At 26.2% G+C, this 25,766-nt stretch overlaps 1 protein-coding gene across 1 annotated transcript; it reads left to right on the forward strand.

Annotated features, from left to right (window-relative positions):
• On the forward strand, positions 1–25,212 carry LOC145840189 (uncharacterized). The gene is made up of 15 exons (XM_082947358.1): positions 1–195; positions 460–559; positions 2,372–2,483; positions 14,351–14,395; positions 14,833–15,021; positions 15,135–15,259; positions 15,729–15,996; positions 16,280–16,914; positions 17,751–17,971; positions 19,985–20,350; positions 20,694–20,727; positions 21,138–21,356; positions 22,309–22,485; positions 22,683–23,891; positions 24,054–25,212. The coding sequence occupies exons 1-15, from the start codon at positions 27–29 to the stop codon at positions 24,976–24,978; spliced, it is 4,794 nt and encodes a 1,597-aa protein (XP_082803484.1). The 5' UTR covers positions 1–26; the 3' UTR covers positions 24,979–25,212.
• Positions 25,213–25,766: the final 554 nt, after the last annotated feature.

The following is a 25,766-nucleotide window of genomic DNA, read 5'->3' on the forward strand; positions in this document are numbered from 1 at the left end:
CAAAGTTTTTGTAATTCTTATTAAATATGGCTGCTGCAATACATTTCAAGTTTGCATCATTTAAAGAAAAGCAAACTATAGCTTTTGATGGTTTTAACATGTCAGTAAAAGATGTAAAACAGGAAATAATGGAAAGATTAAAACTAAAAGCAACCCAAGATAATTTAATTTTGACCAATTCTCAGACTGCTAAAGGTAAGAAGTTAAGCAAATTTGACTATTAACTAACTTAACATTTTTATATTATCATTTCTAATGGAGATAATACATAAATTTTATTTAATATTTATTTAAAGTAAAACTTGTTAAGAATCAATTACAGAAAAAAAAAGTGTTTTTTATGAGTTTCTTGTACTATTGATTTTCCATAATCAGTTTTATTTGGAATAGGTAATATTAAAATGGTTAAAACTTAAAGTTACTTTTTAATTAACCTAAATTTATTCAACGTTTTTTTAGCGTACACTGATGATTCAACTTTAATTCAAAAAAACACCACCTTACTTGTACGAAGAGTACCTAAAAATTCATCAGTAAAGAAGGAAAAGATTTATGTTGTGTAAGTAGATATGATATAAAATAATAATTGACATAGTAGTAATGGTTTGTTACTGAAGTAAAAAAGAGTTCACCAACTTATATTTAGTTGATAATGTTAAGTTTTTACGATACTTAAGTAATAGTTTTGTTTAGTTTAAAAAATTATCTTATTAAGGGTAATACACTGTTTATAATTTTTGTCTGATATTTAATTGATTTAAAAAAATACTGAACTGTAATTCATTTCACATTAAAAAAAACAAAATTAAAAGTATTAGTTCCTAGTTTTACCACCGTGGCGCACTTAAAGATTTTTTGAAAACAACCCATATGTAAATTGTATGGAATCTTAAAAATTAAAATTAAAGCTGCAAGTTTTTTACATGTAGCAATCATAAGAAAAACATATTCTATGCGTTTTAAGATGATTTGAAGCTAAAAACTTGAAAGTTGGTTTTTTAAGGTCCCATACAATTTGCATAGGGGTTGTTTTCAGAAAAATGTAAAAAGCACAACGGTGGCAAAAGCTAAGAAGCTAATATTTTTTGTGTTGTTTATTTATGTGATTCCCCACGCCAAAAAAAAATTATCATTTGGAAACTCTAGTGTCAGGCAACAGATGCACCTTAGTTTATAATAACTTGTCACTAAAATACTTATTTCCTGAGTATGCACTTTTTTAAGCAAAACAAACTGTGTTTTAAAAACATTATTTTACGTAGAACTAAACAAACCCAGAAGTATTATCAAATAAAAAATAATGAATTTCACTGTAATAAATTAAATTACAACTGAAGGAACCATAAAAAATGAACTTACAAGTAATATATTTAATGTAATAGTATTTGAAACAAACATATAACAATTTTTTTATTTAACAAAAATAACAAAGCAATTTAAATTTGCATACTGAATGATTAAAACATATTTGCTGTTTACTTTATTATTGTTCTGCAGAAACTGTTGTAGCTAAACTCAAAACTAGTTTTTTGTATTATAAATACATACATAAATATATACATACTCAAACTTCTAATATTTTAAGGGCATAGGGTTGGGGTAAACACCCTTTTTTTTGAAATTTGATCTTATTTTATTTAGTTTTTACTAAGCTACAAAATGCTTTTTACAGATTAAAAAAATCGAGATATAGCCGGTCAAAGTCAGAGGCAACAATAGGTTCCTTATGGGAGGCGCAAACTAAAACGGCAAAAATAGACTATTTCACTAAAAATCTATCTTCTACGTTTTTTGAGATAACTTCCTCAAATTTTCAGGAAATGTTCCTTGCAATATTTAAAAAATTCTGTCGGAAGGAATTTTTTTAAGTACTGTTCCGACAGAATTTTCTAAATATTCCAAGGAACATTTCTTGAAAATTTAAGGTAGTTATCTCAAAAAACGTAGGAGAAGATAGATTTTTAGTGATTTCTTGTTATTTGCTGTTTTAGTTTTCGCCTCCCATAAGGATCCTATTGTTGCCTCCAACTTTGACCGGCTATATCTCAAAAAATATTTTGAATTTTTAAAACTTGTAAAAAGCATCTTGTAGCTTAGTGAAAACTATATAAAATAAGATCAAAAAACCAAAAAAGGGTGTTGACCCCCTATGCCCTTAACAAATATGTTGTATATCATGGTAAAAGTTTTTGTTTTTTGGGGGATTTTGATTAATTAGTCATTTGTAAACTTAAGTTGCTTTTAACATGTTTGTATTAGTACTACTAATAATCAAACTACTAAAATCAAATTACATAAGTAAAAATGTGTATGTAAAAATAAAAAGTAATGCATTTAAAATTTAGTAAAACTTATTTTATACTTTTTTTAGCTACAAAGGAGAGGGTAACAAGACTTCTGCCTCAAGAACTTATAAAGCTATAAAGAAATCAACATTAAAGTCGGGAAGTTTGGATTCTTTAAAGAAATTTTCTACTTTAAAGGTATCAGTTAGTTGATTTTCTCATCAATCTGTCGCAGTTGATAAAAATTGTTTTAACTGCTAGTTTTTTATTTTTATACTGTTTTTGTGATGTTTTAACTAGATTATAAACTGCTGTGAATTTTTATATGGTCTTTAGATACTTTATTATGTCGGTTGTTATGTATAGAATATTAATGTTTTTGAAAACTTTTAAAGATAATTAAAAAACAAACTAATTTTTTAGTTGAGCAAATTTATGCTTAAGAAAGTTAATTTTTAACAGTTTAATAATTAAATAAAGGGTGCTTGTTTAAAAACGTTCATTTACAATTTTTAATTAAGCATGTAAATGTGGTAAAAAATGAAGAAAATGCATAATTCATTTTATTTATTAATATTAAAAATATTGTATTTTTATGGTTAAACTATAGATTATATTTTCAAGAAGTCCATTGTTTTAAAATTTTACTGTCTGTCTATTTTACTGCCCAGCAATATTTGATTTACTATCATGTATTTACATTACAATCACAGTCTTTTATAACAACAATCTTTTTATTTTTTAGCTGTAAATTTTCTTGGATTGCCTTGTTCTTTCAATTACATATTTATTTGATGTGTAACTTCTTTTGTACTGTTTAATATTAGAAATAACCAAGCTAATAAATTATAAATAATTATCCTTGTCTTTTTTAATTAGTTTTACAATAACTAATACAAACTTTAATTTGTACATACAGAACAGTTAAACTATCTCTTAATTGTACATTAATTGTTATTTATCTATTCCAACATTTATTTTAAGTACAGCAAACTTTAACCTAGCCATTTATAAAAAAGTATTATTTTTTGATAAAAAATATTAAATTGAAAAGGTAAGTTTAAAAAGTATACTAAGTTCAATTCAACTTTTTTTCTTCAGCTGGTATTTACTCAGATTAAAGATAAACATTGATATATGACTTAACTTTTTTATATTGTATATATAATCTTGTATATTTTGAGTATAGTCAAGCAGCTAAATAATAATATTTTAATCTCTGTTTTTATTTACTTGTAAATTTTTATAATAAAACTATTTTCAGCATTTCATTTAGTATAATTTTAGTTGTATCAGTTATAATTTTGTATCTCCTTTGCTAAAATTTTTTAGAAATTTAGCAAACAGTATTTTATTTTTATGTTTATAATTAAGGCCATAGGGGGGGGGTAGACCATGTTTTTTACAAGTTGATCTTATTTTATAGAGTTTTTACTAAGCTTCAAGATGCTTTTTACCGTTTTTAAAAATTCGAATTAGTTTTTGAGATATGACCGGCCAAAGTCGGGCCGCATAACAGGTTCCTTATGGGGAAGGAAAACTAAAACGGCGAAAAAAGACTAATGCATTCAAAATCTATCTCCTCCTTCATTTTTTAAGCAATCTTCTTCAAACTTTCACAGTCTATTCTTTATACAATAACAAAAAAACGTTATTTGTGACTTTAAAAAATTTCAAGTAAAAATACCTTTTTTTTGTAAAAAAAAAATTTTTTTGATGAAAATTCACTTTTTTTTTTAATTTTTGTCATAAAATTACAAAAAAAAGGTATTTTTACTTGAAATTTTTTAAAGTCACAAATAACGTTTTTTTGTTATTGTATAAAGAATAGACTGTGAAAGTTTGAAGAAGATTGCTTAAAAAATGAAGGAGGAGATAGATTTTGAATGCATTAGTCTTTTTTCGCAGTTTTAGTTTTCCTTCCCCATAAGGAACCTGTTATGCGGCCCGACTTTGGCCGGTCATATCTCAAAAACTAATTCGAATTTTTAAAAACGGTAAAAAGCATCTTGAAGCTTAGTAAAAACTCTATAAAATAAGATCAACTTGTAAAAAACATGGTCTACCCCCCTATGGCCTTAACTTATAATATTAAACTTTAAAACTAGTTATAAGTTTTTTGAGATTTATAGAAACTCTAGCTGAGTTTGCTATTACTTGTAACTTTAATAATTTTAAGGTTTTTAAATTAACCAGGCTTTTTTTTATTCAAAACTCAACTGATATTTAAGTTGAATTAGTTATCACTTTTTGTTATTTTTAAGATGACTTGTGTGCTCTATTTTTTTTGATTTTGAAAATATTTAATTTCAACAATTGGTAAAATTGTTTCCTTGCGACTAGTATTGCTTAAATAAATTTAAAATTCATGAAATACTAACATTTATACTTGTGATCATAGTTAAAATTGTTATGATTAAAATCTTGGTGTAAATAATTATGAATTTAAATTTAGTTTGTTACATTAAGATTTAGTTTGTTTTCTTTATGCTGAAATATACATATTTTTTTTATGTCACCAGTCAATAGTTATATATGTATTTAGTTATATATTTGTATTTATTTTTAAAACCTATTACTTTTGTATAAAAAAAAACACATTTGTACTCCAATTTCTGCATTAGCATATATAACTAATTGATGCTCGTTGTTTTTAAAGGTTTCTATACATAAACTCAGGGTTGCCAAAAAACCTGGAATCCTGAAAAAACCTGGAATTTGACAATTTAGACTAAAAAACCTGAAGTTAGAGAAATTTAGAAAAAAATCTGGAAAAACCTAGAATTTCAAAGAAAAATCACTTGGAATTTTAAACTTCTTTACGCCAAAAGTAACATAATTTCATTTTGATAAAGTTAAGGTCTATATTAAAAAAAAAACTAGTTTTTGTATCATCAATTTAATTTTTTATAATAGAATTAAAGTGGCTTTAAAGTATCTTTTTTATGTTGTTATGCTATTTAAGACTGTTTTTTTAACTTAAGTTAAACAATGTACTAAAAACAAACCAAAAAGCTTGTTTTTTAAAAACCTGGAAGAAATTTACTAAAAACCTTTTGCAACCCTGTATAATATTTATATAAACTCAGGCTATAGTGACACCGGCTAGTTTTCTCGGTTGCTCAGGCTAATTTTTGTTTGTTTCAAAGATTGACAACCCTGTATAATATCTTATTTTAAAGGCATAAGACCTTTATGATAGTATATTTAAGAAATAATACTTACTTAAATTGTTTTAATGTTATAAGTTTATAGTTGTATTAGAACCCTCTAAAAAAGTTTAAACATTAGTTTTTGTAAAAAGGTCAATTGCCTGGTTTCCAACAGATTAGTTGTTAAGTTTTGTTTCTCATCAATTACATAATCATATAAAATGTATATATGATTAAAAATAGTTTTTCTTTAGTTTTCATAGCTCCGTTGAAGTGTATTAAACCGTTAACACACAGAAACATGTGTTAGTGTAATAAAGAAAGAATCTGTTTAATTTGTTATAATTATATGTTAGTGAACTTGTTTTGCTCAGATCTTTGTTAACAAACGCTTAAATATATGTTTTTAAATAATTGTATTTAAAAATATCTATAACCTAAATACATATGGGCTAAAATTGTAAGGTTCTGGTGTACTCTATCCTCCACATAGTGTTTGATAAATGGAGACAAGTTTCTGAATTATTTTTTGAAGATTAAACCTTGCTTTTATATATTTTACTTATCAAATTTAGACTTTGTTCTAATTTTAGCCACCAAGACTTAAAAGTATGAATTAAAAATGATATAGGATTTCCTACAAAATTTGCATTAGTTGTTACATTAAGGCTTACAATTGATTTCTCGAATCCCTTCTTAAGAAGTATAAGTAATTATTAAGTTTTAATTAAAATTTTTTAAAGAGCCATAAGCAATATTCCTGGTATTTACTAGGTAGAAAACGTATATTTACTGTCAAGTATGAAAATTTAACATCTTTTAGTCAAAACTGATTAAATACTTTAAAATTTATTTACTGATTGATCAAAGCAACTATTTTTAAACAAAACTTAAAAGTTGAAGGAAATAGTAAAAAAGCTATGAGATAAAATTAAATTTTTCTTATTTTATTTAAAGTTAGCTTTATTTAAAGATCCTTAAGGGCATAGGGGGGTTACACCTTTTTTGAAATTTGATCTTAGTTTATATAGTTTTTACTAAGCTACAAAATGCTTTTTATAGATTTAAAAATTCAAAATAATTTTTGAGATATAGCAGGTTAAAGTCGAGAGGCAACAATAGGTTCCTTATGGGAGGCACAAACTAAAACAGCAAAAATAGACTATTTCACTAAAAATCAATCTTCTACGTTTTTTGAGATAACTACCTAAAAATTTTAGGGAGTGTTCCTTGATACTTTAAGAAAATTCTGTCAGAAAGAATTTTTTTTCAATTGAAAAATGAAAATTTATATAAAAAAATTTTTTTTTGTTTTTTTTTATAAAATTTCAATTTTTTAATTTTTTTGTTCGGACAGAATTTTCTAAATATTGCAAGGAACATTTCCTGAAAATTTGAGGTAGTTATCTGAAAAAACCTAGGAGTAGATAGATTTTAGTGATTTCTAGTTATTTGCTGTTTTAGTTTGTGCCTCCCATAAGAATCCTGTTGTTGTCTCTGACTTTGACCGGCTGTATCTTAAAAGTTATTTTTAATTTTTAAAATCTGTAAAATGCATCTTGTAGCTTAGTAAAAAGTATATAAAATAAGATCAAGTTCCAAAAAAAGGTCTTTATCCCCCCTATGACCTTGATAAACTTCATTAATTTGAAGATTGTATAAATTTGAAGTATAAAGGGATATTATTTTAACTATTAAAGTTAGATCTTGAGTGATCAAATAGTTAAGTTGTCTATATAATTGAGTTTAGTAATTAGTTATCCTTTCCAAACTCTTTTGAGTAGAATTCTATAACTTTATCAATAAATTTTTTTTATAGTCATCATTTACGTATTTTAGTTCATCGGTTTATTTAGGAGTAGTAGTCATAATTTATTTTAGGTAAGTTTTGTAAGTATTATTTTATAGTTTTTACTTTTGTTTTTACAAAGTTTTATAACCTAATGCAAAAGTTTATCAGTTGTTATATCTATAATAAACCTTTATAGCCATCAATAAACTGTAAATATTTCAAAAGTAGTTGTTATAGCTTTTATGTTTCTAATTATTTGTGGAGTTTTACAAATGAAGTAAAGTCTCTATAACAGTTAAGTAGTGAATGTGATTATAAGAAAAAAAAAACACATAAAAGTTATTTTAGAAAGACTTTAGAAGCAGTATTTGGAAAGGTTACTTAATATTTGTGTCTTACGTTTAGGTTTTTATGTTGTTATTTATTTATAATGACTCAATTTTTTTTGATTCATTCCTTATTGATCAAAAAGTTTTATAACTTATATTTATTTAACAATCCAACATAATGCAGTTGTAGAAAGTTGATATATTTTTAGTGAGGTTAAACTAAAAATTTTTTAAAAGAAAAATACAAGTTTTTGGATATCCTAAAGTACATAATGATATGTCTGACAAGTATGTAATAAGAATTAGCACAGTATTGCTACTTCAAGGATAACTCAAGCTAATTTGGACTTTTTAAAATTTCTATTTATTGAAAATTTAGGTCTTTTATAGAAATTAATTTATCACAGTTTTTTTTTAATTTTTATTAGTCTTATTCAACATACTTCATTTAAACAAATCAATGTTTTACTCTTATATTAAAATAAATGTATATATATATATGTATCTATTCAAAATATAAATTTAAGTGTTTGTTAATAAAAGATCCTAGTGAAACAAGTTCACTGTAATATAATAAAAACTAATTATACAGTAATCTTCCTTTATTGTACCAACATATGTTTCTGTGTGTTAACGAATTAGCATACTTCAACTGGGTGTTAACTGGGTGGTAACATTAAGTATTTTACTTATAATTAACTACTAATCTCTATATATCTGTATTAATTATATTTATTTTAATGAACACATGTGTATACACCTACTTTTGCTTCTATTTCTTCACTACAGTATTAACTTTTTTTACAGAACCCAGTTGAAGTGTGTTAACCCTTTAACACACAGAAACATATGTTGGTACAATAAAGGAAGATTACTGTATAATTTGATTTTATTATATATATCTTATTATAAGAGTAAAACATTGTTTAATTAATAATAAACTGATAACTAAGTATAACTAATCTCCTTAAAACTACTTTACCTGAAAACTTTCAATTGTTTAATTAAAACAAATTACAATATCTTATTTTATTTTTTAAGACCATAAGGAGATAAATCATTTTTTTTTACAATTTATCTTAATTTATAGAGTTTTTTTCTAAGCTATAAGTTGCGGTTCACAGCATTTTATATTCTAATTAGTTTTTGAGACATAGTAGATTAAAGTCAGAAAGAACAATAGACTCCTTATGGGAGGAGGAAACAAAAACAGCAAATAACTAAAAATCACTTAAAATGTATCTTTAGACGTTATTATAAAATAACGTTATATAGTAAACATCATTTTTTTTATAATCGATTTTTCTATATATTGCAAGAAACATTACCTAAAAATTTAAGGTTTTAATTTCAAAAAACGTTGGAGAAGATACATTTTAAGAGATTTTTAGTTATTTTATGTTTTTGTTCCCCCTCCTATAACTAATCTATTGTACTCTCTTACTTAAACAGGCTATATCTCTTAAATTTTTTTGAATAAAAAAAACGTACAAAGCAACTTACAACTTTATTAAAACTATAAATTAAGATCAAGTTGTAAAAAATTATTTACGTTCGCCCCCCTTGATAATGTAATTATAAGATTTTTTCGTAGATTTAGACTTTTTTATGAACATTAATTCTATTGTTTTTTTACAAAATTAGCAACTTTTCTTTATAATATTTGTTTAATGTCTTGTAACGTTTGTTTTAATAATTAACTAGATTATTTTTTTAAGTAAAATTTGTAGAATATATTTTCGTTGTAACAGGATTAACGAAAGCCTGGAATTCGAACAAAAATCACTAAAAAACCTAAACTTAAAACTTTTTTTTACATGTAAATTAACGAAGGCTCGATTAGATACGAAAAATCTATTGTTATGGTAAAAAAAAATGTATTATCTAATTTTTTTCATAAAAACAAATATACATTTAAAGTAGCTTTACAATATCTTTTCAATGTTGTTATACTAATTAAGACAGTTCTTAACCTTATGTTTTCTTTTTAATAAAAGTAAACCGAAAAACTTGTTTTTAAAAAGCTGGAAGAAATTTAGAAATTCTGCAAGAAATTTACCAGAAACATTCAAAAACCCTGTTGTAACTTATTAATGAAATTCCCTTCTTTCTATCTTTAACTTGTAGTTTTAATAAAAATTAGATTAAATTTCACAATAGGTTTTAATGATATAATGAAACAATGTTTGTACTAGCGTTTTTTTTACTCAATTTAGTTTAGATTAAATTGTTCAAAAACTGCTATTTTTAATACTGGTTTAAAAATTTGCTTTAAACAAACACCTATTGAAAAGTCAAAAAATTTATGATAGCTAGATAAAGAAGTCACAACATCTCAAATTTTATTGAAAAACTTAAGATAAACTTCGTTCTTGACATTAAAAACTATTAAAAAAGTTCTTTCTTGTAAAGTTAAATTGTTCTTAAGTTTAACAGTTATAATTAAAGTGATGTATTGTTGAGTTTGTTTGTTTAGTATATTTTTTTTATAAATTTGAAAAATATTAAATTTTATTTATTTTCCCCAATTTTTTTTTCAACCATTGTAAAAGCAGAGTTTGTCAAAAGTGGCAATATCACTCCTTTTTAAATAAAAATCATTGATGCGAAATTAAATTCTCATACAAAATTGATAGTTTCACAAAGAGATATAGCCCCTTTGCTTTAAGGTTTACTGGTTATAGTTAAATACATACTGTCCCAAAAATTTATGCACACTTTCTTCTAAGTCAAGTCTTGATGCATTGGTTAGGTTAAAGGGCATAGGGAGGTTAATATTTTTTTTTTACAACTTGATCTTATTTTGTAGAGTTTTAACTAAGCTTAAAGTTGCTTTTTACAGACTTTTATAATTCAAAATTGTTTTTGAGATAAAGCTGGTTAAGAGTAAAATAGGTTCTTTATGGGATGAGAAAATTAAAGAAGCAAATAAACCGATATAACTAAAAGTCTATTTCCTACATTTCTAACTATGAGTCCTAAAAAGGGCGAAACCGGCCTTAGGTTGTCTTTGATGCTGTTGTTGTTGATTGTGTGGTGAGGTTCAATACTTATTATCCTTAGAAATAAAAAATGTAGTATTTGTTTTAAATCTGAAATTGATATTTTTCATCATGATTTGAGTTTGAATGAAATAGAAACAGTTTAGAGATACAAAAGTTTAACCATGCTTTAAGAAAAATTAATAAAACTTATAATTTTAGTCACTTATACTGTAAAACTACATAGTTTTTTACGTCCTTGTTGTTTCTTACAATTTATAAACACTTGTTTTCTGTTAAAAAAAGAATATTGACTGGTGTTGTCTAATTTTTTAAAACAGTATTTCTCATAAGTTAGTGAACATCTAATGCAGAAGCTTACACATACAACCTTCCTTTTTAATTATTAAGATAAATGAACATAAGGTATAAGTAGTTAGCGCCAGAGGCATACATTTTTATTTTAAGGATCTGAAAAAAAACTTTAGGTGACTCAGGGCAGTCTAAGGTCACTCAAGGCATTTTTTTTGACTCAAAGAGTGGCAAATCTGAATTAATCTCAAAAAACGTAGGAGGAGATAGATTTTTATTGATTACATTTATTCGCCACTTTAGTTTTCTTTTCCATAAGGAACCTATTGTACTCTCCGACTTTGACCAGCTATATCTTTAAAGTTTTAGATATCTGTAAAAAGCAACTTGTTACTTAGCTAAAACTCTACAAATAAGATCAAAAATGATTTACCCACCCTATGCCCTTAATCTTATAATAATTTATAGGCTTAATCTGAAAAACTTGCTAATGTTTAAACAATTGAGCTATCCGCTGCTACAATGTTCATGTTTATTCAACTTATATGAAACTTCAAATTTATAATTGTTAAAATTATGTAGAGATTCTTTTGGACACTGTATAATATCTGAAAACTATTATTTTATTACAGTTAGGTTTTGCCAATTGTTTGCTTGTCATGTGTAAGCTTTTGTATGTTGTAATTTGTTTTTACTCTAATCACGATTTTAATAGAGGTTTTTAATAATTTTCTTAAGCTAAAAATATAGATTTTAAACAAGTTAATTATAACCTGTAACTCCATTGATAAAGTTTTTAAAAGTCTATAGTTGTTACAATCTTAGAAACATACTATTTTGTTATTTTGTATGTAAATTATTGTTTAATTTTAAAACTAAAATTAAAAAAATTATTAAGAACTGCGATTATCAGAGTTGCCATTTTGGAAAAACTTGAAATTTGAGAATTAAGAAAAAAAAAACTAAAAATTTCAGAAAAAATAAAAATAATCTGAGATTTTAAACTATCACACATGTAAAGTAATAAAATTTCGACCTGATACAAAAAATCTATCATGTCGATAAAAATGTTTTGGTATCATTAAAAATGTTTTTAGACGCATTTAAAATACCTTTAGTTATATTTTCAATGTTGTAGGGTTGCCACACACTCTAGGAAACTCATGGTTCTTTAAATTCTAGAAAATCTTAGGGTAACCCAGGATAACTCAGGATATTTTGATTTTTTTAACTCAGGAGATGACTAAGGGCAGTTTTGATTTTTTATAAAAATCTCAGGATAGTTTTAAGATATTGTAAAAATCTTTGAGCAGGTTTTCTAAAATATCTAGAATTAGATTTAGTTTATCCATTTTCAATATTTTGTAATTTATATTCCCAATTTTGTTCAAGAACTTGATTGTTATTAATTTTTACATCTGAAATTAATATTATACTGTTTAATTAAAATTGAAGTCAAGATTAAAGTTTATAAAAATGCATTGAAATGAGTACTTTATGTGGTTAGATTTAAGTTAGTCAATTAAAAAAGTTCAAATTATTTTTATTAAATATAAACTTACTTAACATGTTTACATAAAATTATTTATAAATTATTATTTTAATCTGAACGATTTAATATTTAACGTTTAATCTTTGAAAACAGTATTTCTCATACGTTTAGTGAACATCTAGTTTTGAAGTATACACATACAACCTTTATTTTAGTTATAAAAAAGAAAATGAACATGAGGTATTAGTAGTTAGCGCCAAAGGCAAATATTTTTTAAAGGATTTGAAAAAATACTTAAAATGATTCAGGACAGTTTAAGGTTACTCAAGACAGTTCTTTGACTCAAAGAGTAGTAACCCTCATGTTGTTATACTATTTAGGCCAGTTTTTTACCTTAAGTTAAATTTTATACTAAAAATAGACCTAAAAACTGGGAAGAAATTCGGAAAACCTGGAAAATTAAGAAAATTTTTTTACCATTCCTGTATTATGTTGATTTTATATTTGGAACAGGGATGAGCTTAGAAAAATAATCAAAAATTTGATTTTAAATTGATACAAAAAGTGTAAATGACTAGTTTATCATGTTTTTTAAAACTACTGGAATACTGTAGCAGGGTGAATTCTTTGTAAACAAGACTTCTTTTAATATAGCTGTAGATAGTTCGAGAGTTTTATTACATTTTTTGTAAACAATGATTGTAAAATTTGCTAGGTTTCAAGTTTAGAAAACTTTTACTTGAACTTGCTAACAATTTTCAGTTATTATACCTAAAATTTTTTAAATAAAAAAATTTAAGTTTTAAAAGAAAGTTGACCATTATATCCAAAAGTTTTTATTCATTTGTTTCGCATAAACTACTATAAATAACTTGAACATGTTTAATTTTTTTGAAGTATTGTTTTCAAAAACTTCGCCCGTTAATTTATTTTTAAAGTCGTATTAATTTTTGTTTGACGCAAATGATTTGGTGCCAATCTTTTTTCAAACTTATGTAAGTTTTTTTTTTGTTCTATAGTTTATTTTACGTTAGTTTAATTAATATTTAAATTAAAAATTTTATGTTCAAATTGAAAAATATATCACTTATACTTAACTACCTAGTTTGTAGTGACCCAAGGTGGATGTTTTATATTGGTAAAAATTAAGGTTTTAACTAATATTTTAATTACATGAATTTACGTAAAGTCTATAGAGTGCTTTACTAAAAATATTTTGTATTTTAATTATTTTGATATGTCTGAAGTAAAAAAGTAAATTTTTATTATTGTAGTAGTGTATTATTTCAGATTACTTTTACTACTTTGAAATTGGCTAAAAGTATTTTGTAAATATAAGTACAGTACTTGTTCACTTATCCAGACTTCACTTATCTGGACGCTCACTTATCCGGATAGTTTTTGTCAGAAAAAAATTCAAAAATTTTTCGATATTAAAGACTAACATTTTTGTATGATACAAATATTTAACCTTCACGCTGTAAGAAAATTACAAGTGATTCTATATAACTATATAACAAATGTCTATTTTTTCTTATTTTTATTAAACTTCCAAAAAATTTAGTATGTTAGGAGTAATATGTTTCCGTTAAATTGACTTTGAACTTAGTCAAAATGTTTCTGTATTTAAAATGTTTTCACAATTACTATGTATTTGTTTTTACCATAACACTTTTATTATGCATTGCATTATATGCAGCAATTATATTGTTATATAAAAAAGTTAGTTTTTTGTAGTTATCCGGACATGTTTACAGAAAAATCTTGCCCAACGTGTCCGGATAAGTGAATATGCACTGTACTTTAATATGTTTAATGTTGGTAATGTATAGCTAAAAATTTTAGCTTTTTTATAATACAAGAATACGTCTGTTTTTCAGACATCTGAGAATCTTTTAAAAATACTTTTAATTCATTTCAAAAAGTATGTATACTAGGTTAACTAAATAAAGTCATAATTTAAAGTTTAAATATATTTAGCAGTTGTTTATTTTATGGTTTTTTTAGGATGAAATCAAAAAAGTAAACAGTTCTAGTGAAGATATAAGTCAAGTATGTTTTTTTCTCCTTACTTTTTTTGTTCAAGTAATTACCACTTAGATAAATTAAATAATAGTGCAAAAGATTTATGTTTGTGTTAATAGTATTTTAATATTCAACCTATTTATAATAGAATTGTAATAATAAATTATGCTACTCCAGTATTTTTTTTAAAACTTGTTAGATATCTTTATTGTTATATTGTATATATTTTTTTTATTTGAAATTTTTAACTCCAAAAAATGTTTTATACCAAAGTTTTTTTTTGTAATTCTGGAATAACTTTGTTAATTTAAAATTAGCTACGCCTATTTGGCAATTAAACTTTTTTTAATTTTTTCTTTTCTAACTTGCTAATTCTCTGTTACTGTGTTAAGTTATTTATATTGGTTTATAACATTTACAAAAAAAAGGTAATTTTCTCTAAGTTATTTCAAAAAATAATTTAGGGAGTCAAGACCATTGCCCAAGGTGAAACTGAGAATGATAAAATCAAGAAAGCTATTGAGCAGTCTAAAATGGATTATGATATTGCAAAAATGACTGCCAGTAGTATACGTGCTCACAAAATTCAAAAGGTCAAGTGTTTTAATTGCTTTAAGACTGGACACACAAGCCAACAGTGTCAAATGCAAAAGGTTATTTTAATAATATTTTAAAAGATTAATTTTAATGTTTGCCTCCTTTTCAAAAGCTTGTAGGAGAATATTTAAAACAGTATTTAAATTATCTCAAATTCATGACTTTTTAGAGTGATGGTCCGACAGTTAGGCCATCAACTGGAATTCCCAGCACAATGATGGTTGAAGCTAGCAAAGATGATCGTGGAGCGATGTTAAACCCAGATGGAAAATATGTTGTTTCATTAGTAGACAAGTTTGTTAAACTTTAGTTGTATCAGTAAGAATGTATGTTCTGTAGTCTCAGGTACAAAATAAGTCAAGTATTTCGGTTGAATAATATATAGAAAAAAGTAAATAAATTTTAAGAAAATAAATTGCAGTTTTCTCTTGGTTTATCGGATTTGAATGTTATCTATTATATTCAAAGCGCCCTTATAAATTTATGCAAGTATTTGGTTAAGCTGTTATGATAGATAGAAAAAAGCAGTTGCTAGAACATCAAAATACGTAAATTTTGACAATCCTGATTAATGATCTGTAAAAAGTATTAGACAAAAAAATTTCAAGCTAATGATTACCCTTAAAAAACTAAAATAAGTATAAAGAAAGCATGGATTGAAATATAATTTTTTATGTTCTCTTTTTAGTAATATCTTTTTAATTATTATTTAAATTGAAACACAATAGACTTATATAAAAAATTACGATGACATTTATATCAGAAAAGGATATGAAGAAGGCAAAAAAGAAAAACCTCCATTCATAAGTCAAGAATCTGAAAGCGAAAGTGAAGATGAAGAGCCTATTCCAGATGAATATGTGTGTGGAATTTGCAACAAGTTAATTGATGATGCCATGTTAGCGTACTGTTGCGGCTACTCTTTTTGTGATGTTTGTATTAGATCTGTGCTGATAGAGAACGGGATTTGTCCTCTTTGCAATAATAAATGTTCTCCTGACAAGCTTTTACCTAACAAAAGTATAAGACTAGTTAGTTTTTACAAAATAAAATTTTGCTCTAGTAACGTAATACATGATATTTTCTTTTCTTGCTTATGAATATGTTATTGCATTAAAATCGTTAGTTTTTTTAATATTCAATTTAGCATATTTGTAGCATGCATAGAACAAAAAATAATTTTAATTGTTTTTAATTTAAGTTTAAACTTACTTTGATAAAATAAAAGTGTTTAAGTTTGATTTTATTTTTGAGTTGACTGATTTTGTTTACTGGTAAATTGTTATTAAAATTACTAACATTTAATTTTTACAGGCAATTCGAAACTTTCGTCGAAACCACAAAAGTCATCGTCCAATGTGGCCTAAAGCTGCACCTCCTGCTAAGTTTGTGAATAAAAATGTTTCTTTAACACAATCCTTGAAGCCTGCTATCAAAACAACTAAAGATACTTCTAAAGGAGTACCTTACAAAGTGGTTTCTACTAATAATTCAGTTAAAAAAAAACCTTCTGCACCTATTGGACCTATCCGTATTCAGATACCAGTACCTAAGATGGACCCAGCAGAGTTAAAAGCTAAAACTGACGCGATTTTAAAAGACACAGCTGAAGCTGAAGCAGCAGAAAAAGCTGAAGCTGAAGCAGCAGAAAAAGCTGCTGCTGCGGAATTTATCGAACAGGAAAAATTAGTTAAATTAAGTGAAAAAGAAAGTTTGAAGGCTGAACAAGAATTTGAAAATGAAACAAAAAGAGATTCAAAATCATCATCTAGAAATTCTGTAAATGAAGAAAATGTTGTCACAGATCAAAAAGTAGAAGATACTGATAATATTGTTTCAAGTCAACAAATAAAAAGTATCGAGCCTTTAACTAGTTCCTCTCATAGTAATGTAGAACATCCTGTAAGCCATGTTTTACCAATTCAATCAGTTGCAGAACCTTTAAAAGTGTTAGTAATTTTAATTCTTAATCATGCTCACAACTTATTATGTGTTTTTGTTAATTTTTACAAAATATTTAAAATTTAAGCACTTAAGTTTGTACAACTTTTGACATTTTTCTTTAAACAGGGCTGCCAAAAGACATGAAAACTTGAAAAAACCTAGAACTTGACAATTTTTGAAATTAAAAACCTGGAATTTTAATCAAATTTTATATGAAAAATGGTGAAAGTTAGATTGGATACGAAAATCTAAAAAATATTTTTATTTCTACTATTTAGAATTTTATTTATTATTAGACACATTTAAAAAACCATTACAGTCTCTTTTAGATATCTTTGTACTTTTTAATACAGTTTTATACCGTTAATTTTTTTTCCTAAAAATGGACAAAAAATCTTGTGCTTCCAAAAACCTAAAGAAGAAATTCAAAAAACCTGAAAAAAAGTTCACTAAACCTGTTTAAAGCTAAATAGTATTTTATTGATAAATATAAATTTTAGTTTATTTATTACCTTCATATAAAGCCTTTAAAAAATAAAGCTGATTATTAAAAACAGACAAAGATCCTCTAGTAAGATAAGAGAGCCTCTCCCACCAGGTGTATCACCTTCAAAGTCTTTTTTAAACGAATTATTTAATCTATCTTGTGCTTCATCAATTAAGACAGTTGTACCTTGTTTTAGTGAAGAAGTCAAAAGTGTAGAATTAGATGATTTAGTTGAGTTTAGTTGGTCAAAGTGAGTGTGCAGAATAGACAGTTTGGCAAAGTTTAAAATGCAGTAACTAGATATTTCTTATGTTTTCTTTATATTTTGCTTATATGATCATTATTGTTTTATAGGGAAGAAATTACAAATTCTGTAATACAAAAAAGTGATGAATTTAAGACCAAAAAAAGTTCTGAAAAACAATTAAAAGAAGAAAACAGTCAGAAATCAAACAATGAAAAAAAAAGAAGTTGTGAAAAAGATAGAAGTAACGACAGAAGACGAAAAAGATCAACTTCGCGAAATAGAAGAGACGATCGTTATGATTCAAGGAGCTATCGTTATAAAGATTCAGGTAAATTTTGTTTTAAAGGTTTTAAAGTGATATACTGGATTAAGATCTTTTTTAAAATTAAAAACTGTTCAGATCCTGGCCTCATTTTAAAATCAAGGTCTGGTCGGATTTCGGGCCGGATCTAATTAATTTAGATAATTTTTACAAGTTAAATTTTGAATTTTATTCATTTATTACCAACAATAGGAATGAGAAAATTTTATAGTCAAAAACCTAGAATTACCAGATTTTTTTTTTAACTGGACTTATTCAAAAATAAATCTAGAGGGTCGCGTAATGTTATTTTTTTTGTTTAAACACGAAATTGTATAGAAATCATAATTTTTAAACACTACTGTTTACGGGAAATTAATTTAATACCCATTTGTTATGTAAAAAGGTCAATGTAAATTGTTTTGTACAAGTAATTTTAGGGTTGCCACTTTACCTGGAAACCTGAAAAAACCTTGAAAAACCTGGAATTTGACAATTCAGACAAAATAAACCTGGAAAAACCTTGAATTTTAACAATTTTCACATGTTCAGTAGTAAAATTTAGATTTTACTCAAAAAATCTATCATATAAATTAAAAAAAATTTGTCATCATCAAAAATGTTTTTAATAAAAAACATATATAAAGTAGCGTTACAATACATTTTAAATTTTTTTAATATTATTTAACACAGTTTCTTACCTTTAACTTTATTTTAAACTAAAAATAGACTCAAAAATGTGTACTTTTAAAAACCTGGAAGAAAATTGGAAAACCTGGAAAAAATTTTGAAAAAAACGAGTAACAACCCTGTAGTTTACAAGCTAAAAATAACGTCGCCTTGAGAAGTTTCTGCTTGGCGGGATTTCCAGCCAATGGACCGTACTTTGCCTATCCCGAACTTAGAAATATACGGGTTTATACGTTATTGCCTACTGAAAACTAACAAAAATAATAAAACGATCATGGTTATGTTTTTGTTTTAGTTCATTGTCCTATTATTATAAACTGTTTTGTTCATTTTGTTTTGTACTGTTATTTAGTTTCAAAATTTGCCTAATGCATTGATCACCGTAAAATTGTAACATCTTATTCTTAAGCTCTTTTTAGTAGATATTTCTTTTAAACATGCTAATTTTATAGAGTTACTTCGTTCAAGAAAAATAAGACATCCCGAAAAATTTTTGTTGAACAAACCAGGCTTGTTATGTATTGTACAAAAAACTTATTTGTAACCAACTAGAGAAGTTGCTTACAAAAAACTTATTTGTAACCAACTAGAGAAGTTGCTTTAACCCTCGATATTTTATAACATTGAAAAAGTGTACTAAGATTAATTTAACTAAGAATAAAAAAAAAAGTTTGTCATTTAAAAGGAAGCAAAGTTTCTACAAATGGATAATAAATCAGCATGATTTCATTTTTTCACGTAAAAATTCAAGTAAAAACATATACTAATAAAAAACAATTAGAAACTTTACCATTGCACTTTTCATTGAAAATCTTGTACTTTGTTTAGCAACAGAAAAAAAAAAACTTGTAAGTTTATCTAAACCTCCAATATATATCAATTACAATTTGTAAAAGTATTAATACCATTATACAGTTAATATAATAGACTACGCTTGATGGTATACTTGTGTCTTTTCGGGTAACGTTTTGTTCTAAATTTATTGCGATTGTATTTTTAATAATGAAATTTTTCAAAAATAAAAAAGCTTTCTTGAATTAATTGTATCCGGATCCGGTCAGATTTGTTAGTTTTTATGAAATTAAAATTCTGCCAGATCCGAATCTTAGCAAAAAATAGCCTGATCGGGATACTGAATCCAGTAGATTATTATTTTAAGTAAGACTAAATGAGTAATGCTTTAGTTTTTTAGTTTTTAATCTAGTTTTATAACAAGTTGATTTTTAATTTATCGTTTTAGAATATTATATTAAGGCATGTACAATTCAGAAAAAGCTCATTTAAGCTATATAATTTTACTATCAGTAATTCTTTTACATTAATAAAATTTAAAGAATGTCTTAAAAACAGACCGTGATAGGCGTCGTCGAAACTCACCAGAGAATTACCGTGATTTGAATCCTATACTCACAACAAATACTGGACACTTTCCAACAACACAAGCCATTAGTTTGACTAGTTCTATACTAGGTGAAGCTCCTTCAAAGCCAATTAATATATTACCCCAAATTCCTCCGATTACAACGCCATTTTCAGTTCCTCCCCCAACCTTGAACCCGTATATTAACCCACTTCTGCATTCAAGTTATTTAGGACTGCCTCCAACTATTGATACCAGTGTACCTCCACCCAATTTGATTCCACCACCAAACTTTCTTTTTCCTCAGACCATCAATCCGACAATCAGCCAGATGATTCCTCAGATAAACACTGATGGTTAGTTACTCGTAATTTGTGTATTGAAGCTTAAATTAAGTTAACATATTTTAAAGTTTGAAAAATAATTTTTAGGTTTTTAAAAAAAGTTGAACTTGTAAGCAAAAATTGTTAATAACTAATAATTTTTGAGCAGCTTTATACCATATATGTTAATCTAAATAAATGTTTTACTTAGATACTGTTTACTTATTTTTTTTGGTTAAAAATGCTTAATATTTTGAAAACATAAAACATAAAATGTCTTGTTAATGTTTTATTTGTTGTTCAAGTTTCCTTCCACTGTGTTTTCAATTAGTATTTGAAAAATTAACACATTTATAAAATTTATATAACTTTACAGCGACAAAGTTTTTCAAAGGACAAGCGAAAAAATTGTAAGTTCAAATTTTGTACAAAGTAAAATTTGCTATAAATTGTTTAACTGAAATATATTAAAAAAAAAATTTAGGAAATATAGTTCAAAACCGACTAAACATGTTCTTCTTATATACTTTTTAACCATAAAATAGTTATAACTTAAAAAGGCTAACAATATTATGAATTTCATAAAAGTTAAGTTGGAAACATACAAAAATAGAAAATTTACAGTTTTCCTATAACTTTGTATGTTTTGTATTCACTTCGTCTGAAATAGAGAGTACACCAAAAAATCTCATTGTAAAAAGAAAAAGAGAGTTTATTATCTAAAAAATAAGTATACATCAAAGTATAAATTTTATTTTTTATATTTATCATCTGCCTTTTCTTGTTTGTTTTCAAGCTTCGAATGTAGTCTTTTATTCAGTGACGTACGACCAGAATCGCCATTAAATGACCGCCACAGAAGGCGAGAATATTCGCCAGCTAGCTATTATCGTCGCGATTATAAGAAACGGGATCATCGCTATCAAACCAGCCGTCACAGCAAGAGAGACCGACGCAGATCAAGAAGCTCTTCTCCTTACTACACTTCCAGAGAAAGAAGTTTTGGAACTTTAACCGGTTCTTCCTCTCACTCTTCAAGGTAGTATAAAATAGTCAATATTGGAGTATTGTTTAAAATGATTTATTTTGGTGTTGTTGATTGAATAAAATCTCACCAGTAATTTTTAATAAAATATTAATAATTGCTAGAGTTTCATTATATTTTGAAAGTCTATACAGTTAAAAAAAAAACATTCTCAAGTTTTGTATCCTACGTCAAGAAAATTATCTAGTCTGCAACTTTTTTCAAGTTGATTATTAAAGATAACCTAAACTAAAAAAATAAATAAATATATTTACTAATATGGTGCTATTTCTACAACTATTTCGTCTCAAATGGTAGTCTTTAACAAATAAAAAATATGTCTTAGTAAAAATATAATAGAATAGGAAAGTTTTATGATTAATAAATCAAAAATCAAAAATTAAGTCTTAAATATATACAAAATGCTGTCATAATTGGCCTGTTAACTTGAGAAGTTTCCCACCCTGTTCTAAAGGGTCACCCGACAATTCATATTTGGACAACTCAAATTCTTAAAAAAATGTTTAAAGAGCCACAACTTAAAAAGTACTACATATTTTGCAAAAGAAAAAAAAGCTGTTTTAGGTTTAATAAAAGTATTATGTTTGTAAAAAAATATAAGATAAAAGAGAGTTTTAAATCTTACTATACTTTAAACTAGTTTTGGGTATATCTCAAGTATATTTAAAAGCTTGCAAAAATAAAAAAAGTACTTGTGTAGGTTTTTAATTAGACCTAAAACCTTTTTTTTGCAAAATTTTTAGTATTTTTTGAGTTGTAACTTTTTTAACGTTTTTTTTTTAATGTTTGAACTGTCGAATTGGAGTTGTTCGAATTTAAATAGTCGTGCGCCCCTCTAAATGATAATTTTTAATTTGAAAGTTTTTGTTAAATAAATAAAGATGATTGAAAAAGTTACATTGAAAAGCCTATCTAACTTATTTTTTTTAAGCTTTTTATTACACAGATCAAGAAGTAGATCGCCAATGAAAAGAAAAATGCGCTACGGTAAAACGTTGAGTAGGCGTGAAAGATCACCAGGTCGTCACCATGAAGACAAGTATAAATCGTCTAAACGTAGGTACAACAGTAGAGAGAAGCAAACAAGCCATCATCGAAGTAGAACGCCACAAAAACGACCAAGGTTTTTGATAACTAATTTTTTTTTAGATTTGATATTAATTGTTGCAGAGTGACTTTTTGTTGACGTTTTGTATTAGCTGGTACTTTATTTGTAGCAAAACTGTTCTATCAAAATAGTAGTAGATTATTAAATAAATATTACTAGTAAAAATGTTTTAAGGATGTTTAAGTTTTAATATTTAAATATTTTCAAAACAGAAAAAGGCGAGATTCAAGGTCAGCATCAAGAGGTCGCCAACAAAGGAGAAACCGTTCGAAAGAACGTCGACGAAAAGAACAAGAGCTTTTATTAGCATCTGAAGCTAAAATATATCAGCATCAAAGTGAACGTCAAACCAATGTTAATAAAAGAAGTTACCAGCCAAGACCAGTAATCGGTTTGGGTCATGCAGGTGAGCCATCTCCACCTGGAGAGTCTCTCGATGTTTATGATCCAAGTCAGGTCAATGATGTTTTACAACGTGAAAGTTTTTACGAAAAAATGCATCAAAATTTACTAAAAGGCAACTCTGAGAACTTTCATGAAAGCCCCCAAGGCTTGTGGAGTAATAACCAAGACTTCGAAAATGGAAACTCAGCTGACGATGCAACACCTGTGAGAGACGAACTTTCACCTAGTGATAATTACCATGGCAACGAAGACTCACGTCGCTTAGTAATTTCTAATGAACAGAGAAAAAATTGTTCACCAGCAAAAAATATAAAATATAAAGACGATAAAAATCACCGGTCAGTTGAGTCAAATAGACGCATTTATCGCAGTAAATCTCCCAATGAGGCACATAGTAAAAAAGATATGAAAAAATCTTCCAGAAGGGTTGTAGAAGACAAGAAGAGTTCTCGTAACCAAAGTAAGAGTAAGAAACCAAGAAAGTCCATTGAAAAAGAAAAACGAGTTGAAAAATCTAACAATGAATCTTTAAGTCTTAAGGTCAAGAACACTAAAGAAAAAGTATTTTTTGATAAATCTCAGGGTTTTAATAAAATTAAAAACAAGCAAAAGAAAGATATAAGTAATAAACTAGATAAAAGTCAAGATAAACTTAAGTATGAACAAAATAAATCACCAAAAATGGAAAATTCAGAAAATGAAAAAGTATTGTCACCTCTTTCTAATAGCTCTAAAACGAAAGATATTTTACCTCCTGGTGAAAATGCGTTACCTATAGATGAAGTGGTTAAACCTTCTAAATCCTTAAACGAAAATAGTTTTAAACAAAACTTACAAAAATCTTTATCAAAAAGTGAGGATAACGAGGATAAAAAAAATGTTTCAAAAATAAAAGTTTTACCTAAACAAGAACCTATAAGTAATAAAGAAAAGATGGAAGAGAAGCAAAAAATTTTGAAAAAAAATAAAAAGAAGCCAATAGTTCCTGTTCAGTATCCTCAAGCTCCAAAATCTAAGTGAGTTATACTGTAAAATTTTATTTTGATCGCTTTTTATAATTGTACAATGTTTAGTAAAATTAACTACTATTTCTTATGATACCTTTCTGTTTATTTTTTTCAAAATTTTAATGTAACTTGATGTAATTTAAAAAAATGGTTTAAAAAAAATTTTTTCAGATGGGATACAGACAATGAAGAGGAAAAACCTCCGGTTGTTAAACGTAAAAAAACTGTTTCTGTTAAAGGTTTTGATACCAAAAATAAAATAAAAAAGGCAGAGCCTGTAAGCGGCTTACAGATGAAACCAAGAAAGATTAAGATAAAAACTGTTAAGACGCGACCCGGAACTACAGATGCTGAAAAGGAGATACCAAAACATAGCTCTGCTTCAAGAAAAGTTCTGTCGAAAGCCGTAACTTTAAAACGCAAGTCGACTGATCAGTCAGCTCAACAAAATGATGCTCGATCTATCATAGAGAAAAATATTGCGAAGCGCAGAAAAATTTCTGTAGAATCTGCTGTTGTATCTGCTCCGAAACAGTCGGTAACTAGTGAAAGTACTAAGAATAAAGATTTATTAGATTTTTCAAGTAAAGATGAAGAACTTACAAATACAGAGGCAAGTTTAGAAAACTGTGATTCAAACTCCTCGTCTACTGATAATGAAACTAAAAAATTAAAAGCAGAACGCAAAGCTGAAAAAGCAGCTAAAAAGTTGAAAAAAAAGAAGAAAAAAGCAAAAAAATCTAAAAAGTTAAAAAAAGAAAAGCGACAGGAGGAATCGCATGAAGAAGATCGATTAAGCGTTGACTTCGATGACAGTGACTTTGAAAAAGAAACAATGGAGTATGAAAAAAGAAGTAAAAAGAAGCTCCAAAAGTCTTCTCGCCATTACCGCCGCTCTGAGTCTTACGAGGAGGAAGAACAAATACGTTACAAAGAAAACAGAATGCACAGGCGCAATCAAAAATCATCACATGATTGCCATGAAGGCAGCCACAATTCGAAGTTGAGTAGCAGAAGGCACCACAGAGATGATTACAACAAATCAAGGCGTGTCATTCGCGACAAAACAAGAAAGAGATATCGTTCCAGATCGTAAATAGATAATTAATTACAGTATTCGTATACTATTTTTTTTCTTAGACTGTTTCTCGCGTAAAAATATTTATTCTATCAGAATATTTTTTAGAAATATTAGTTTGTTGAAAAACTGACATTTATTTATAAGAACTACAAGTTTTGTTTTTCTTATTTGTTCATCTTTAGTTAAATCATAATTAACTACGCTATTTTAAATTGAGCTTTAAATATTTGAAGTTAGATTTCTTGTACAAGTTGGGTTTTAATGAAATTTTATTATTATGGTTTCTTGTATGCAAATAATTTGTAGATTTGCTTATTGTGTAAACTTATATCGTTTTTGTTCAATAAACGAATTTACTAAAAATAAAAGAATAAATAATTAAATAAGATAATTAGTTTTTAACAGTATTCTACTTATGCTAAATCTCTAAATATAAATCATATTTTAATGTGCTTATCTTTTTTATTAAATGTTGGTAGTAATACAAACAAATGTTTTTTTTTGCTTTTTTTAGTCAACTAACCAAAAATCATTAATTAAGTAGCGAATTAAAATGGTTATATAAGAACAAATTTAACAGGCACAATTTAATATGTTTCTAATTTTAAATAGTTTAAACCTTCGCTCAAACGTTCTTAAAAACTTAGCTGATAAATACATGCTCAGTATTATTTGTTACTAACGTTTTGATACATTGTAAGTCGCAGTCCGATTTTGTGTGTCTGAAAGTAGTAAAAAAAAAGTTACAGACATTTTAAAGAGGAGCGCGGATAAAAAAGTTGTAGTTGCAGTTTTGAAATTTA

This window comes from Thalia democratica, chromosome 7, assembly GCF_965202585.1.
Source record: "Thalia democratica chromosome 7, ktThaDemo2.hap1.1, whole genome shotgun sequence".
NCBI lineage: Eukaryota > Metazoa > Chordata > Thaliacea > Salpida > Salpidae > Thalia > Thalia democratica.